General features: G+C 39.1%; 1 protein-coding gene across 1 annotated transcript in view; it reads left to right on the top strand.

Annotated features, from left to right (window-relative positions):
- The window catches only part of LOC130070433 (cadherin-1-like), a 46004-nt gene that overhangs the window by 4239 nt on the left and 23937 nt on the right, over window positions 1-17828 (top strand). The window contains exons 3-8 of the mRNA XM_056234822.1: window positions 1197-1447; window positions 2076-2216; window positions 2312-2467; window positions 2770-2914; window positions 3016-3188; window positions 3270-3382. Coding sequence (XP_056090797.1) covers window positions 1197-1447; window positions 2076-2216; window positions 2312-2467; window positions 2770-2914; window positions 3016-3188; window positions 3270-3382 — 979 coding nt within the window. The remainder of the gene's footprint in view (window positions 1-1196; window positions 1448-2075; window positions 2217-2311; window positions 2468-2769; window positions 2915-3015; window positions 3189-3269; window positions 3383-17828) is intronic.

Raw genomic sequence — 17828 nt, 5'->3', positions numbered from 1 at the left:
CTTTGAGTAGGATATAAATATAGGGTCCACCATTGACCGTTGGAGGAAGCTTCAGGAAGATCTGGGACTGAAGACCGACGCTGACACGGCTGACTTTTTGTTGAGCAGGTAAACATTTATTTATACTTTTATGGACGTGTTACAAAAATATCTTTTTATCAGTTTGACAACTTGCTCATGCTGCCGGTCGGCATTGGAATGTTAGGCGTTTAGCATCGCCTATCACGGGTCAAAGTAATTATATTTCTTGAAGTCCTTGAATATATTTCATTTGGCCTAAGTTAGCGGGTTTCAGTTCGAGCCGATCGAAATTTGAACAAGATGCGCTGTGTGCTGCAATAACAATTACTGAAAACCTTAGCAATACTAGTAGTATTATACTAATGGTGGTGGGGAGTTTAGAACATTTCATGTGTTGCTAATCTTGCGTTGACGTGAACTCAAACGTGACATTGAATTGTTGATGAAGCAACTAAGTTCAAGTGTCTAAAGGCAATTTTACATATGTGTCATTAGCGAGGTCATTAGATTGAACATTACATGAACTGACATTACATCTCAGTTCCGATGTTTACTACCAGTGATCACAGCTTGACTGAGTGACGTAGTTCAGTTCGTTTCCCGGTGGGAGGGATCAGGTAGCACAGAGGGGAGGGGTGTGTGTGTGGAGGGGCGGGATGAGTTTTTTAAAAATTCAGGCTTTCTCGACCGATTTTCAAAATCGTATACCATAGCTTTAAGTAAAATTTCATTGAAGTAGTAGTACTTTTACTTGAGTAGAATATTTTATTACTCTTTCCACCTCTGCTAACTCCACTACCTCTGACTTTATCACCATCTCTGGCATGATGTAGTAGGGCAAAAGTTATACACAGAAACTGAGCAAAGAGCGCTCCCTATATAAACAATGTAGCTGATATCATGTTCTATCAGTGGGTACTGGATTGACCCGGTATACGGTATTACAGAGAGGCTGGTGTTTGAAATGTTTTAGATTAAGTATCAACATGGTAACACTGATTCATTGACTAATCATATAGTTGACGTACTGGTACTTTTGGCAACACTATTTCAGATCATCATCACACCTGGAGGGTGTTCCCATAGCATCTGCTACTGACACAGCGTCTTGTTCCCCACTCCAGGTTTACATACGTGACAAGATGCTTTATTGTGTGAATCTCTTTTTCTGACAGTAATTTTTAATGCATGCGATGGAAGAACAAGAACGCTCTTCCAGTCCGCTGACAGGTGTTTTGATGTGGACACGGATGGGACTGTAACACTGAAGAGACAAGTGACTCTTCATGAAGGCCACAAGGTGTTTTCTGTGGACGCTTGGGACTCCAGTGGAAAGAAGCACACGGTCTCTGTCAGAGTTGAGCGAGTCCATCATCATCATGAGGACCATCACATGAACACGGTCATGAACATCTCCTCTCCACAGGTACAAACAAGTTCCTACAAGAGTACAGTACAAGCCTGACCTCTATTGGACACTTCAGTGTTTAAGTGTGCTACTTTAAATTGACATATTCAATGATCAATGTCTGTACATGTTTAGGACTAAATATTGAAGGCCTGTGTTAAACACATGGCATTTCCAATCCCTGCTGATGAAACTAATTTGTCACAGCTCTCTCTCATTGGTCTCAAACACACAATAAGTCGTAAACACACAATAAGTCGTAAATACAATAAGTCTTCCGATTTGTTTCATTTATGCAATGCTAAAGCCTAAAACCTATGATTAGCAAAATGTTTTATATTACACACATAAATAAAACATAATGTAAAATAGTCCAGGCCTGGTCCTCTCTCATCCTTCGCTGTCGCGTCGCTCCTCCTCCTTATTATTATTATTATTATTATTATTATTAAAAGGGAATAATGTACAGCCGGCGATGAAGCGAAGAGGTCTCGAATCGACTTAAACTGGTTTATTGAATAGTGACCCCAAAAATGTTATATTAGCTGTTTTTCCCCAGACAGATTTTAAAACTCAATAGCTGTAGTAAACATTTTATTGTCAACAAAAATATTTCGTGCTCATTGTTTTTTACTGACATTTTCAGATGGAATCTCCCTCTGACGATCTGGTTCTGATGTTTCCAAAGCCTTCAACGGGTCTGAAGAGAGCAAAGAGAGGTTGGGTTATTCCTCCATTCAATGTACCTGAGAATAGCAGAGGTCCTTTCCCAGAGAAACTGGTCCAGGTGAGAGAAAGTCATGAAGGGAAAGTTCAAAATGAAATGATCGAGAGAGGTTTGTCTGTTTTTGACTTTGTTCTATTATTTCTTTCTGTATTTAGATAAAGTCGGACTATTCTAAGGAAGTTACGATGCAATACAAGATCACAGGTGAAGGAGCGGATCTGGATCCTAAGGGGACTTTCACTATAGACAGATTAACAGGGAATCTGTTTGTGACTCGCCCACTCGACAGAGAAAAAAAAGCTTCATACAGAGTAAGATGATTTTTAGTGCATTTCAGCATTGGATTGTCTGCTCGTACTTAATACTTTGAAAGCTAAAATAAAAGTATAAAGAATCAGATAAAAGGCCCTGTGAAATAGCTTGACACACAATTTACTTATCATACTTATACTTGTAATTTGTATTTTAACTAAAAATTAAGTCATAACTACACTTGCAAATATACGTGTCAAAGATTACAGACATGGAATAAAAATACAAATCTAATTTATTTGTGTTTTCAAACAACCTCAGATATTTGTCTCTTAATATGCCTGTCTTCTCCTGTCTTTAGCTTATGGCTTATGCTTCTGGAGTTGATGTGAATATCAGGGAAAGTCCAATGGAAATTATTGTAAATGTGCTGGACCAAAATGATAATAAGCCTGTTTTTACACAAAATCCATTCAATGGAAATGTTTCTGAAGCTTCTGTTATAGGTAGGTGTATGATGCAGTTTCTCAATTAAATGTTTTTTTTTTCTTTCAAATGCCTCTTCAGTTTTTCCACCGAATCAGTCTTTATTCTTCTCTCACTGAAGGTCATGAGTTTATGACAGTCACAGCCACTGATGCAGATGATCCAGACACTTACAATGGTATAGTCAGTTACGCAATCGTCAAGCAAGATCCGGAATTGCCAAAACCAGATCTGTTTATAATCAACTCTGTTACCGGAGGAATTCGTGTGAATGCTTTAGGCTTCGACAAAGAGGTGAGAAATGATGAATGGATCTCGCATTGGCGAAGAATATTTCATGTAAACAAACTCACCTGAAAACATCTTCTCTTTCAGAAATGGTCCAGATATACTGTGTTAATTACGGCGACTGACCTGGAAGGAAGAGGTTATGGATCCACCGGCACAGCTGTTATTACTGTGACTGACAGCAATGATAACGCACCTCAGTTTGTGCAAACCACGGTAATATATATTAATACATTCAGAACGTTATAAGCATTTTAATACTTTATTAATACTTATTTACACCATTCATCTTTGTTTTAGCACACTGTATCTGTCCCAGAGAATAAAGTAGGAGCTGAAGTGGCCAGACTTACAGTTACTGATGGAGATGAAGAGGGATCTCCTTCCTGGTCAACCAAATATAAGATTATTAGCAGTGACAATACTGGGGTTTTCAGTGTCAGTACTGGACCCAGCCAGCTAGAGGGCATCATCACCACTGTAAAGGTACTGTGTGTTGCTTGTGTTTGTACAGGCAATTTGTTGTGATCATGTTCCTTTAGTAAAATACACTTTATTTTCCATTCAGCCCCTGGACTTTGAGAAGAACAAGCAATTCATTCTGTCTGTGATTGTTGAGAACGATGATCCATTCGTCGGTTCTTTGGCCACTTCCACTGCCACAGTCACGGTGAATGTAGAATACGTGAATGAGCCTCCGGAGTTTAATCCAAAGGAGAGGGTTATCTTCAAACCTGAAGATTCACCAGTTGATAGTGAATTGGTTACTTATAAAGCCATTGATCCAGACACTGCAAAAGCACAGAAGATAACGTAAGAAATGTTGAAAATCATTTTATCCCCTCAAAGACAATCAAACCACTAAAGTTTTATTCAATTTTAAAATTCTGACTGATTTCTCTAGAGATTCAGATCTCGTAGAACAATAAAAATCACACAGTCTTCCAATGATGGACTTTTAATGATTTTTTTTGTCAAACAGCCTCACTTGCAATATTAACCACTGAGAACCACCTTAGCAACTATCTACCTATTAAGGCCTAAATCCCTTCCAATGTCAAATCTTCATACGCAGAATTCAAATCATAGCATGCCTGTATATCCTTCTAACTTCAAATGTTTTTAAACTTCCAGGCCAGACTTAAGTTGTTCTTGCTGAACATTTCTTTTAACCTGTTTGGTTCCTTCCAGGTATAAGATTGGCAGTGATCCTGCCGGCTGGCTGAGTGTTGCTCCAGACACTGGAGTTATTAAAGTCAAGAGCCTCATGGATAGAGAATCTCCCTTAGTCAAATATGGCAAATACAGAGCTATCATTTTGGCGTTGGATAATGATGGTAATTTGTGTTTCTTTTTAAGAGGATAATTCTTGCTGGCCTTTTTCTGATGTCTGTGCTTGTGTGCAGGTGACGCTCCAGCAACTGGCACAGGAACCCTGGTTATTGAATTGGAGGATGTAAATGACAACGCTCCTGTCATCAATGAAAGGAATATACGAACGTGCAGTCGTGGTTCAGCCCCAGTGCTTCTCTCTATATCGGACAAAGATGGACCCCCTTTCGCTGGTCCTTTTAGAGTTGAGACCCACGGAGAAACCCGTAAAAATTGGTCCACCTCGATGAATGGCACATGTGAGCAATTACTAATGTTTTAAAGAGAAATTAATCTTATTTTTCATACGTTACACATTAAAATATCTGGCTATCTTGGTATACATGTCTAACTATTATAATGTGCCCATTTTAGCAACGGGTGTCTTTCTGACACCAAAGACTGCATTGGAGCGGGGTGACTACAATGTTGTCCTGAAAGTTATTGATCAGGGTGGGTTGGATCAGGAAAGCACCATTCAAGCAAGTGTGTGTGACTGCGAAGGAGAATCAGTGAAATGTGCTGACCGTGTCAACACTTATTGCCGAATAAAAACCAGTGCATTCTGTCTGCAATGATACATTCATCAACTTTTTGCCCACTTCTGCTGTGAAGAAGTAAACAAGGTTGAATCCAAAAGAGAAGTTTATTTTATAATTGAATTAGAGGACATAAATGACAGCACTCCCTGATGATGTTTATTAATAATTCATTCATTCATTCATTCATTACATTTATAAGGTCATATAAATGGAATGAATGAATGAATGAATGAATGAATATAATTACTTTATAACTCATTAATCATTTATTCATAAATAATCTTTTTTTTTTTACATTTGCTGAAAATCTTTTTACATTTATTATATCTGTCATCTTAATATTGCTGTAATCATTGTTATCTAAAGGATAATACAGCCAGATGGTTTATACTATAGTTTTTGGCTTTTCTACTGTTGGTTTTCAAAAATTTAAGAATATTTTCTGTTGACGTATTACAAGATTTAAAATTACAACGTAATGTTTTAACTATTTTTAAGTTTAATCTTTATTTACCTTTCTTGTAAAGCAATAGCAATTGTTTTCATAATGTTATGAACATTAAACTTTCTAATTTGTATCTGTTGTTTATCATTTGAATACATTTGACCAACAATTAATCCAAGTGATCTTAACCCTCTGGGGTCTGAGGTGTTTTTGGGGTCCTTGAGATGTTTTGACATGCCCTGACATTTCTGCTTTTTTCAGTTGCTTATAAACATATTACTGGCAAAGTTGTCATTACACTCTATTCACCACAAACAGGGCTACCATAATATGGGAGCAACATGTATGTACATGTTTGTATTTTTGAGACAATATTGTTTATGCATGGTTATTGAAAAAAATAAAACTTAAAGTTTCTGAAATAATGCCACAAAACACATACTAAATATGTGTCCACAAGACTTTTGACTAATGGATGTTGTCGCCTAGAGTTTTTGCTTTAAAATGATCTGAAAATCACCCTCCTAATCATTCACATAAAACAATACATTGATTTATATTTTGTAAGACACTTTTTGTTTGGAAAGGCAATATGCGTGGGGGCGTGAATGCTCTGATTCACACCTGAGAAGACAACCCAGCTAACAATTTATGGTTCCCAGAACGTTCTGGGAATGTTAGTTTTTGGTTGCGGGAATGTTCCCTTAAGGTTATGGTTTTGGTTCCCATGGAAAGTTTTCTTAACGTTCAGGGAACGTTAGTTTTTAGTTACATTGCAACCTTTAGGCAACCTTTAGGGAACGTTCCCCTAACGTTCTTTTTTACATTTCTCCTAACCTTTAAAAAACTTTAACAACAATGGTAACAATTTTATTATTACTTTAAACTGTCTGTGCATGAGCAGGAATTAATTATTATATATTAGTAGGAATGAATGAATGAACAGGCAAACTTGATGGGATTTAAAACTTTAATATAAAATGAAAATAAAAAATATATATAAAAGGCCTAAAAAAATAATACAAGAATCAGAGACAGTTTTATACAGTTTTAGTATACAACTATGACATAATATCAATACAAGTAAAAATGGAGTGGGATGAAGAGTGCAAAGTAATAGTGCAAATGTAGTGTGCAAGATGCATATTGGAATGATAAAGTATGTAATGTGTAGGTGAATGGCCAAAGTGGCAAAAATACAATAATAAAAAAATAGAGCTCCATGGTTCTGAAGGCTCAGTCCTTCTCAGCTGGCCTAAAAAGAAAGAAACACAAGTTTGATATGTCATACTTAGAATGAACACGTTGATAAAAGCAAGACAAATTGCTTTACTAACAACCCTGTTTTTTATGATCACAAATATTGATAGTTTTCCCATTCCATTGATTATTATGAACATCACATAGAAGAATTTCAATTTACCGTCTGTGTGAGGCTAACTTTAGCACTTGCCCAATCAAGTCCTCCGCGTCTGCTGCAGTCAGCACGGGGAAGTTTTTCTGGGAGGCCGCTAGAGTAGAAGTCAAAATGAAGCATAGTTACAAGTCAAATTAAAACCTTCAAGCTAAAAATAATACTGATGTTAACAATAAAATAACACGTGCCTGTAATAACCCTGCAGATTCACGAGTTCACATCTACATATAATTATTATGGTAAAGGTTATGAGTAGTTAATAGCCTATACCACCTGTCAATTTGATTGATTGACAGGTGGGCGTGGCTATCCTTTGATCTTCCCCCGCCCCTTCCGGTTCCTCCCCTTCCTGTCCCGCCTCTTGTCCCGCCCCTTCCGGTTCCTCCCCTTCCTGTTACCTTTGACCTAGTTCCGCCCCTTCCTGTTAAACTTTCTGTCAAAATGATGGATGACGACCTTTATCTAGTTCTACCCCTTCCTGTTAAACTTTCTGTCAAAAATGATGGATTGTTTGAAGTTAGTTTGAACAAGAAAAAGGGGTGTATAGGATGTGTGACAGATAGTTTGATCGTTTGAACAAGAAAAGGGTGTATAGGATGTGTGACAGATAGTTTGAGATGTATTGGCTTTGATGTGACAGTTAGTTTAATCGTTTGGAGTTTGTTGTTACAGTTACAAAGCGATGGATTGTTATTATTTAGCGCATCCCCTCGCTATGCCTAAGCTTATCATAGCAGGTGTGTGTGAAACAAGTGTGAAATCTTACATGTTTAGAGAGCAGGGGTTTTCTTCCCACACGGTAGCGCCGGATCTCTCTGAAAACTATCTCCAATTATAATTTTTTTGGACCGTAGGGAGTCGTTTGTGTCTGTGTGTGTGTGTGTGTGTGTGTGTGTGTGTGTATGTTGCAGCGGCATGGATCTCCTCCCCTCCCTCCACATTGCTGGGGACCTTGAAAGTTTATCTCACACAGAAGTTGAAAAAGCATGTTGTTCATTTAAAATCTTACTAAATTACTGAAGTTGAAAAGCATTCTGTTCCTTTAAAATAATTTTTTTACAAATTTACTGTAGCAATTATGTTAGATAAAAATAAAATCATCTTACATTTTTACCAGGGTTGAAGTAGCTCCTAGCACATAGATGTCCATATTGACCATTTAAAGTTGAAAAGAACCCCCAGATTATTTCTCTCTTTCTCACACCAGCGTTTGACAGTCAGAGGGGTGTGTTCAGTGATCAGAATGAGACTGTGAATGTTTTGCTAAATTTATTTTCATAGTGTATAAGCATTAAAAGTTTGAAATAGACCTTTTTAAAAATATGATTTTAATTAAATTCAATGAATTCATAAAAAACAAATATGCTATATCGATGGTCTCTGGGGAAAACTTGACTATATTTTTTATTTATCAGGGTGCATGTAAAGAACTTTGAAATTTGGCGGCTCTCACAACTTATCACACACATTGTGTGAAATGTTTAATAATTCCTCAAGTAGTATCTGTGAGAAAATCCCCACATATGGCTATAGTGAGAGAGCTACAATGAAGACTTTTAGAATCTGCGATGCCTCAGGCCGAGCCCCATTGATAGCCTGCTTATAAACTCCTTCCGATAACCAGCACATCTTCAGAGAAATACGTTACTTTACAATAATGTTAGCTTCAGGATATAGGGTGACAGAGCAGATGAGCCTCTGTGCATCATGTAATGTTAGTCTGCTAACGCCTTTCCAGAGCCAAAGTTTTGTTCGTACTAAATTTATTTCAAAGCATAATCGTAAAAGTTTAAATATGATCTTTTAAAAATGAAAAGATTGTTTAAATTAAATCTTTATAGTTTTAATACATTCGTATGTTTTAGAAGATTACTGTAATGATTTTGTTTAACGGTGACCTAAAGTATAATTGTTATTAATATAGCCATAATGATTTTTGAACTGTAACAGCATATTCTACCCCATACACGACCATCACAGAAAACTACATTTTTACATTGTTTTTTACATACTGTTTTGCACTGGTTCCATAAAATCAAATAAAGTATATAACTCAATGTATAATGACAAATGTATTCAAACAATTTAACCTTAGTTTTAGCTAAATTAATATATATATATCAAAATTATATATATAAATATAAAATAACTCACACTCACAATAGATTCACACCCTCACAGAGACGAGAGGAGTGACAGTCCAGATGAGCCTCTGGGGTCACAATGCCCCAGCATATGCAATGCTAGTCTGCTTTTCAGAGGTTTATTCATATTAAACTCGTTTAAAAGCATAATCTTAAAAGTTTAAATGAGATCTTTTAAAATTGAAAAAAACTGTTTAAATCAAATCTTTAAAGTTTTATTAAAATCGTATCTTCTATTGATTTTCTTAGAAGACTTCTGTATGATATAAATGATTTTCATAAAGGTATTATTTTTACTAAACATTGTTTGTTCAAAAAATAAAAAATGTTATAAATCAAGAACTGTGCTTAGGCGTCTTAGATCTTATTTCAAATAGTTTTTGTCCATGCGACATGAAACATGTTGTCAAAGTTTGTCACAAAGTTTTTGTTGTTTTAAAAGAAATCCCAGGACTCTACATTGCTCTTATTTAGATTAAGTTGTATCATTTAGAAAATCACCACACATTTTCAGAGACGCAATGTGCCTCTGTGTGTCAGGGTTGCTGCAGGTAGCTGAGGACGAGGAACCAGGATTTCTATGCAATAGTTTATTTACAAACTCAAATTACAAAAAACAACAAGAACGCAGGAAAATGCCAGGAACTCAGTGAAAACACAACCATAGATTGACGACGATCGACCAACACTCAGGGAAAACACAGGGCTTAAATACACATGGAATAATAGAATAATTAACAGAACACAGGTGATAAAACTGAACACAAACGAGGAGCGGGAAAACTTAACAGGACTAAACCAAAAACCACAAAGACAGGGGGAAACAAGATCTCAAAAACATAACTAAACATTGAAAATATGACAATCGTGACAGTACCCCCCCCTCTCCGAAGGCGCGACCTCGCGCCGTACAACATCCAAAGGGGTGGGAGGGTGGGCGCCCTGGAGGCTGACGAGGGCATGGTGAAGCAGGGACGGGAAGCCTCCAGGGCGGAGCTGGTAGCTTGGGGAACCGGGGTGGAACCGGCTGTGGACGTGGCCATGGCGGAGCTGGATGTGGGCGTGGCCAGGGCGGAGCTGGACGTGGGCGTGGCCACGGCGGAGCTGGACGTGGGCGTGGCCACGGCGGAGCTGGACGTGGGCGTGGCCACGGCGGAGCAGGACGTGGGCGTGGCCAGGGCTGAGCAGGACGTGGGCGTGGCCAGGGCTGAGCAGACGAACCCTCGGGCGTCCAGGGCGGAGCTGTGGGACCCTCGGGCGTCCAGGGCGGAGCTGTGGAACCCTCGGGCGTCCAGGGCGGAGCTGTGGGACCCTCGGGCGTCCAGGGCGGTGCAGGCTCTTCAGGTGACCACGGCGGTGAAGACCCTTCAGGTGGCCACGGCGGTGAAGACCCTTCAGGTGGCCACGGCGGTGAAGACCCTTCAGGTGGCCACGGCGGTGAAGACCCTTCAGGTGGCCATGGTGGTGAGGACCCTTCGGGCGGCCATGGTGGTGAGGACCCATCAGGTGGCCACGGCGGTGTTATTTTTCCGGACCTCCGTGGATCTTTGGTCGGCCACGGCGAAGGCGTATAGCCCCCCCCCAAAATTTTCTTGGGGAGAAGGACAGGTTCAGGAACGGAAACAGACTTGACATCCACGGGCGCTGGGTCAACGGGCTCTGGGTCTGGGTCAACGGCCTCTGGCGCTGGGTCAACGGGCTCTGGCGCTGGATCAGCGGGCTCTGGCGCTGGATCAGCGGGCTCTGGCGCTGGATCAGCGGGCTCTGGCTCTGGATCAGCGGGCTCTGGCTCTGGATCAGCGGGCTCTGGCTCTGGATCAGCGGGCTCTGGCTCTGGATCAGCGGGCTCTGGCTCTGGATCAGCGGGCTCTGGCTCTGGATCAGCGCCCACTAAAACAGAAACGGTTACAAAGACAGACAAGAGCACAGACACAAACATGGACTCAGGAACATCAGACATGGACGGGACCGGTTGGACGGGCTCAGGCTCTGGCGGGCAGGCGACGGGCTCAGGCTCTGGCGGGCAGGCGACGGGCTCAGGCTCTGGTGGGCAGGCGACGGGCTCGGATTGGCTGGACGGAGCCAGCGGTGCAGGCTTGGCTGGGCTGGACGGAACCAGCGGTGCGGGCTTGACTGGGCTGGACGGAACCAGCGGTGCGGGCTTGACTGGGCTGGACGGAACCAGCGGTGAGGGCTTGGCTGGGCTGGACGGAAACAGTGGCGAAGGCCCAGACCCAGCGGGCGTAACGTGAACCCCAGCCTCGGCAGCCCTCCTCCCGGCCGACCGCACCGACATCAGCGGGGGATCAGTCACACTGGACATCATCCGGAGAAGTCCAGGGACCGATCTGGTGGCAAGGCTGATGCGGAGTGCAGGCTCTGGCAGACAGGCGATAGGCTCGGCAGGCGTGCAGGGAAGCTCAGGCTCTTGCTCGACAGGGCAGGACAGGAGTTCGGGCTGGACGTGGAGATCGGGCTGGACGTGGAGATCGGGCTGGATGTCTCCCACGGTGAGTGAGGAACCACACACCCACAGCGAACGGTCAATGAATTTGACAAAAGGGAGGTGGAGATCTCCCACCAGCAGTATCTGGGCGAGAGTATCGTCCATCCCACTCCAGAACTCATGCGTGAGAGATTCCTCATTCCAATTCGGGTCCTGGAAAAGATGGAGATAAATCTCTGCGTACTCTTCTAGAGACCGGCCGTCTTGTGGAACACAGAGTTCGTAGTTCATTATGTTGATTTTAAGTGGTCGATCGTTCTGTCAGGGTTGCTGCAGGTAGCTGAGGACGAGGAACCAGGATTTCTATGCAATAGTTTATTTACAAACTCAAATTACAAAAAACAACAAGAACGCAGGAAAATGCCAGGAACTCAGTGAAAACACAACCATAGATTGACGACGATCGACCAACACTCAGGGAAAACACAGGGCTTATTTACACATGGAATAATAGAATAATTAACAGAACACAGGTGATAAAACTGAACACAAACGAGGAGCGGGAAAACTTAACAGGACTAAACCAAAAACCACAAAGACAGGGGGAAACAAGATCTCAAAAACATAACTAAACATTGAAAATATGACAATCGTGACACTGTGCTCCATGACGCAGCATAAGTTTGTCTTGAGCGAATATTTAATTTTACTCGTCTTAATTCAAAGCATGTTCTTACTTTTTCTGCGGTAGCTACGACCTATTGTACGTATAAGATATATCATATTTACTTATCTTGCATCTCTCAAACTATCCTTATTCATTGTGGAAGCACACAGGGTGAAACCCTTCACTGAGAATATACTATCGGTTATCTACTCAAAATATATGTAGAAGTTTAAAATGTTAGCATTTGTTGATGCGACAGGCCACATGAACAGACTTTGGGGAGAGCTGATGATACTATAGCAGGAAACATGCCCCTTTAACCTCCTCCATTTTTGTAGGCTTTTTGTTAAATACCCTATAGCTTAGTCCTTAAAAGGTACGCTGTGTAGGAATTCCCCCATCTAGCGGTGAAATTGTATTTTGCATTCAAACGCATAGTGCTCTCTAGCACTTCGCTTTTTCAAATGCATGTTGCAACTACGGTAACCGCTATGTGCCAAGAAGCTACGACATGTCGTCCAATTGCACTTCATCGAGTTTAACTATACACGTTCTACCGTTATGTTGCCTATATAATGAATTACACAACCACGGAATGAAAAAGCTTGTAATTTAGACCATAACACTGACTTAACTGTCGACGAGAAAGCAGGACTTCAGTGTCCCTTTCAAAGTCTTTCTCCTTCATTAGCTCTATCCACCTGGGACAAGCTATCCCGATATTTACCGTCGTTTTGAATTTGCCGGACACGTTTCACTTTAAATTAATTTTTTAAGCTTTACCATGGCTACGAGGATTGCATTATGAAGTGCCGTGCAATCTTTCAAATTTGCCGGGGGAGTGACAAGCGCCTCTCACTGACCTTCTTGCGTCCGTTTCAGATGGTTTCAGTCAGCCGGCTCTAAACGAAAACGTGTTGTAGAAACGCGTTGAGGTAGCCTAGTGCTTTTTGTCCCCCTCCGCTATTATAGTTTTTCAAGATGGCGGAACGACAATGAAGGCCTCCATGGACTTACCCGTCAGAACATTGGCAGAGCTAATTTTACACCAATGAGGTCATATTTATGAATAAAGCCATTGAGCTATAAAAATACTTTTTAATTCCCCTTAAAACCAAAGATTAAGTTTAATGACACAACGGTCCACCCAAAATCAAATACTTTATACGATTTGTATAACACTTTTCAAAGGGTAATCTTACTTTAAAGTTTGAACAAAAATGTAAAAGCGCTTCTTCATTTTTGCCGTGTTCTGACACAATGTCATTCATTGGTACTTTTTTCCTTTAAACTTCTTTTAAAATATACTTTTCTTATTTATACAAAGGTTCAATTTCAATTCATTTCCTAGCAAGTATAAAGTAAAAAATATGATATATGATATGTCTGATGCAAAGTTTTTTGCAAAAGAAATATGTGCCGCAAAACACCAAACAGTTCAACTCAGACGTAGACTAAAAATTCCCTTGGCTAGAAAAAATCTCTACAAAAGATCGTTTCTTCCTATGGCAGTGATTATCTTAAATCGTACAGTGTTTTAATTGAAACAATAGAGCGACTGCTAATATTTTTTAATTTATCTTTTTTACAGTGTTTAACTATATTATTTTGTTTATTTGTTTTGTTGATATGTGATGTGTCTTATGGTACAGTGTCAAAGAAAAATTTCCACTCTGTGAAAACAGACTGGACAATAAAGTTCAATCAATCAATCAAACGTAAGGTGGTTTTCCAGATTTTCAGCCAAAAATCAAATACTGTATTAACCTTTTCAAAGATTAATCTAGCTTTTAAAGTTAGAATAAAAAACCAAACATATCTTCATACCTGTTGTGTTCTGACACAAGGCCATTAACCGGTTCTTTTATAAATTTACTGTCTACAAATATCAGCCTGATAAATATGTTAATACACGATTAAACGAGGCAATCATGCTACCAAATACGTCTGACACAATGTTTTTTAAGAAAAAGCAGTGTTTAAAACCAGATGATTTTTCTTATGACAAACCCACAGAAATGCTTGTTGATTACTAAGTTTCAGGCATAGTGCAAACATGCAATGTTTGAGAAAGTGTAATCTTTGCTCGGTCTCACCCACAAACGCAAAACTTTGTGTTGGGTGATTCGGGCATAGCTTTTTACTAAAAGAAAATATTATGGAAGTCATTATCAAACTATTTTATTTATTAATATTAGGGTTTCCTGCTGATTTAAAGTTTTTGTTTGTTATTAACTAATACCTTTATTTTTTTACATCCAGCACACATTTTTTCAAAAATTGTTCTCTGACCCCAAATAAACAGATAATGGAATGTTCACAAGTTACAGTTAGATATTCTCCTGCTTAGTATGTGTGTAAATAGTAGTGCTTAAATGTTTGTCTGTATTTTGTCACACCGTAGTGATGCAAAGTTTCACACTCTTGTAAAGACTATGGTCTAACTGTAAAACATAATCTTTATACATGAATTCAAAAGACCAAATCACTAAGAAAAGCACCGTTTATAATAATACATACACAAAAGTTCACAAATGATGGTTTTATTACTATTACTATTCAGATAGCAGACGACACTGGTTCACATTTTGAATGTGTGTCTGTTTTAGGTGAAGACTTTTCTTTGAGAGCCGTCAACATTCATTGTTTATAGGAATAAATGATCATTAATAATTTAAGTGTTTGTACTCTGAAGTATTTCTGTTTGAGAATGTTTGACTAAATTGCAACTTTCCCTCTATCTACAATGTGGAATCACACAAAGTATTAACGCAAAAAAAGTACGTGCATGCTGTTTTACACGTAAGCTATTACAACAGAATCACATATGACTATTGTACTGAGAGAGGCGTATTCATTAAGACTGTTAAACAAAGTTCGGTGTTTAAAATTAAAATTGCACTAAAGTAAATGCTAGTGATCAACTTGCTAAAAAGTAAATACAACATGAGCCATACAGAAAAGCCACTTGTGATCAGTTTTGTATGTTTGTAATTGACATCATGTTTCTTTTTGTACAGTTTGCAAAAACTATAGTCTCCGAGCGTGGTCAAACATATAGGAATTTATGAAAAACATGAACAGATATTTCTACATGAGATATTTATTTTAGAACATCTTTCAGCTATGTCTACGAAACATCGACATGAAAAGATGAGTATTGCTGTTTTTCCGTTACCTATAAAATTATTATACTTCAAACTCGTCTAGCTATTGCCCATTTCACAGCACAGTCATAGATACATCGTTATGTTGTGTATGTCGCTAAACAACGGTTAAGCTAATGAATTACCGTTGAAAGGCGGGATGATTCATTTTTTATTCCGTCTACACCGATACTTTGACACTAGAGTTTTAGTCAGGAGTCTTTTAGGCCTGATCCAGAAAACAGGCATTGTGTTTTATGTCTTAATAATCGTTCTTCTTTTTATGAAAAGTAAGCAGTTTTTTGGCCTCATCATCAAATTTTTTTTAACATATTGTAAATATCAATTGTTATATAAATTATATGTGAAACACGCTCAGTCGCATTAGAGTCGGATTCTTGTTTAAATTGAACATTGTTATTGAACCGCTAGTGTTCTTAAATTGTTTACCACGGTTTCATTTTTAACAACCCTATCGTAACACTTTTCGTATTTTGTACGATGTTTTCTTTACACCCATGGATATCCGTTTCCTACGGTTAGCTGTAATGTTAGTGAACTCTAGGCCTTCTCTTTTTTCATATACGACAGTATTTGCATGAATCGGCTTGATTTAATAAAATGATGGTTTAAACCACAGTGTAATTTTATACCATCCTATTTTTTAAATATCTCTTAAATTTTATATTTTAACCCTTTATGCGAATGCGAATATAGAATATCACACAAGGATCTCTGAAATATTTTTTTCGTGTAAAACATCTATGTAGGTCATAGATCTATCTATGTTTTTAAAAATACAAATACATCTTTCTCTAAGTGACCCTCAAAATCTGGGGATAGCTTCCGTGTAGCTATGATGATTGATCAGAAAATTACTTTTGTCGCTTTGTTTGAAGAAACACTTTAATCAGCTGGTGCTTGATAATTATTAAACAACCCTCAATTCGGTAATGACGTGTTTTACGCGATATTGATATCGCGTTTTAATTTAAACAATGCGCTAAAGTTCTATAACTGGACTTAATATTTGGTAAAGCCTTACTTTCTAAATGCTTTTTACAGAACTTGTTGCAAACAATTCATCCCCGTCTTTAACCTCTTAATCTTTAATGAAAATATCATTACTGGATTAAGAGAAAATATTTGTCTCTGTCAGGAAAACAATGTTTCCTACATTTAGTCGTGATGCTAGCAAGCTCTTGGTTTTCTCGGCATCTCTTTGCTTGTATACAACACTTGATATGCATTAAACCACGGTATTCATTTAAATAGTATATTATCCTAGTTTATTACTATAATTATATTTTGGGGCAGTAAGTGGACATCGATCTGGCGGCATATGCATAACTTCTCCATGACTTTACTTATGATTCAATGAGGCTTTAATCCTACGTAGCGGTTTACGACGTCATGACGATGACACCCCTATACAACTCCTCCTACGGGGGTGGGCTGAGCACTATCAGTTGTCCTGATAAACTCTACACAGAGCCCAGCCTGAGTTATCGCACACAACCCCTGGCTCTAGCTCTAATAGTCGCGGACTGCTGTGCTACTGCAACATTGATCAAAAGTCGAAGGAACATTGTCTGGTTGTTACATGGACTGTCAAAACCCCGCTTCAACCTTCTTGTTTGTCAGACGCAAACTACACTTTTTTCGACTCACACTTCTGACCCCAAAACTTTGTTAACGCACAAAGTCTATACGATTGTGTTGTAAGGACTTCCAGGAGATTCCAGGAACTAACAGAATCTTTCACCATCGAATAGGGGACCGAAAAATCTGAAAACTTCAGAAATGGCGACGCAAAAGCTGATGGAGTCCCCGTTGAGTTCTGGCGTAGCGGGGACTCCATCAGCTTTTGCGTCGCCATTTCTGAAGTTTTCAGATTTTTCGGTCCCCTATTCGATGGTGAAGGCTCTGTGTAGAGTTTATCAGGACAACTGATAGTGCTCAGCCCACCCCCGTAGGAGGAGTTGTATAGGGGTGTCATCGTCATGACGTCGTAAACCGCTACGTAGGATTAAAGCCTCATTGAATCATAAGTAAAGTCATGGAGAAGTTATGCATATGCCGCCAGATCGATGTCCACTTACTGCCCCAAAATATAATTATAGTAATAAACTAGGATAATATACTATTTAAATGAATACCGTGGTTTAATGCATATCAAGTGTTGTATACAAGCAAAGAGATGCCGAGAAAACCAAGAGCTTGCTAGCATCACGACTAAATGTAGGAAACATTGTTTTCCTGACAGAGACAAATATTTTCTCTTAATCCAGTAATGATATTTTCATTAAAGATTAAGAGGTTAAAGACGGGGATGAATTGTTTGCAACAAGTTCTGTAAAAAGCATTTAGAAAGTAAGGCTTTACCAAATATTAAGTCCAGTTATAGAACTTTAGCGCATTGTTTAAATTAAAACGCGATATCAATATCGCGTAAAACACGTCATTAC

The sequence above is a fragment of the Rhinichthys klamathensis genome, unplaced genomic scaffold (genome assembly GCF_029890125.1).
Source record: "Rhinichthys klamathensis goyatoka isolate OS25496 unplaced genomic scaffold, OSU_Roscu_1.1 h1tg000406l_1, whole genome shotgun sequence".
In the NCBI taxonomy this organism is placed as follows: domain Eukaryota; kingdom Metazoa; phylum Chordata; class Actinopteri; order Cypriniformes; family Leuciscidae; genus Rhinichthys; species Rhinichthys klamathensis.
This window is presented reverse-complemented; position numbering and strand designations above follow the sequence as displayed.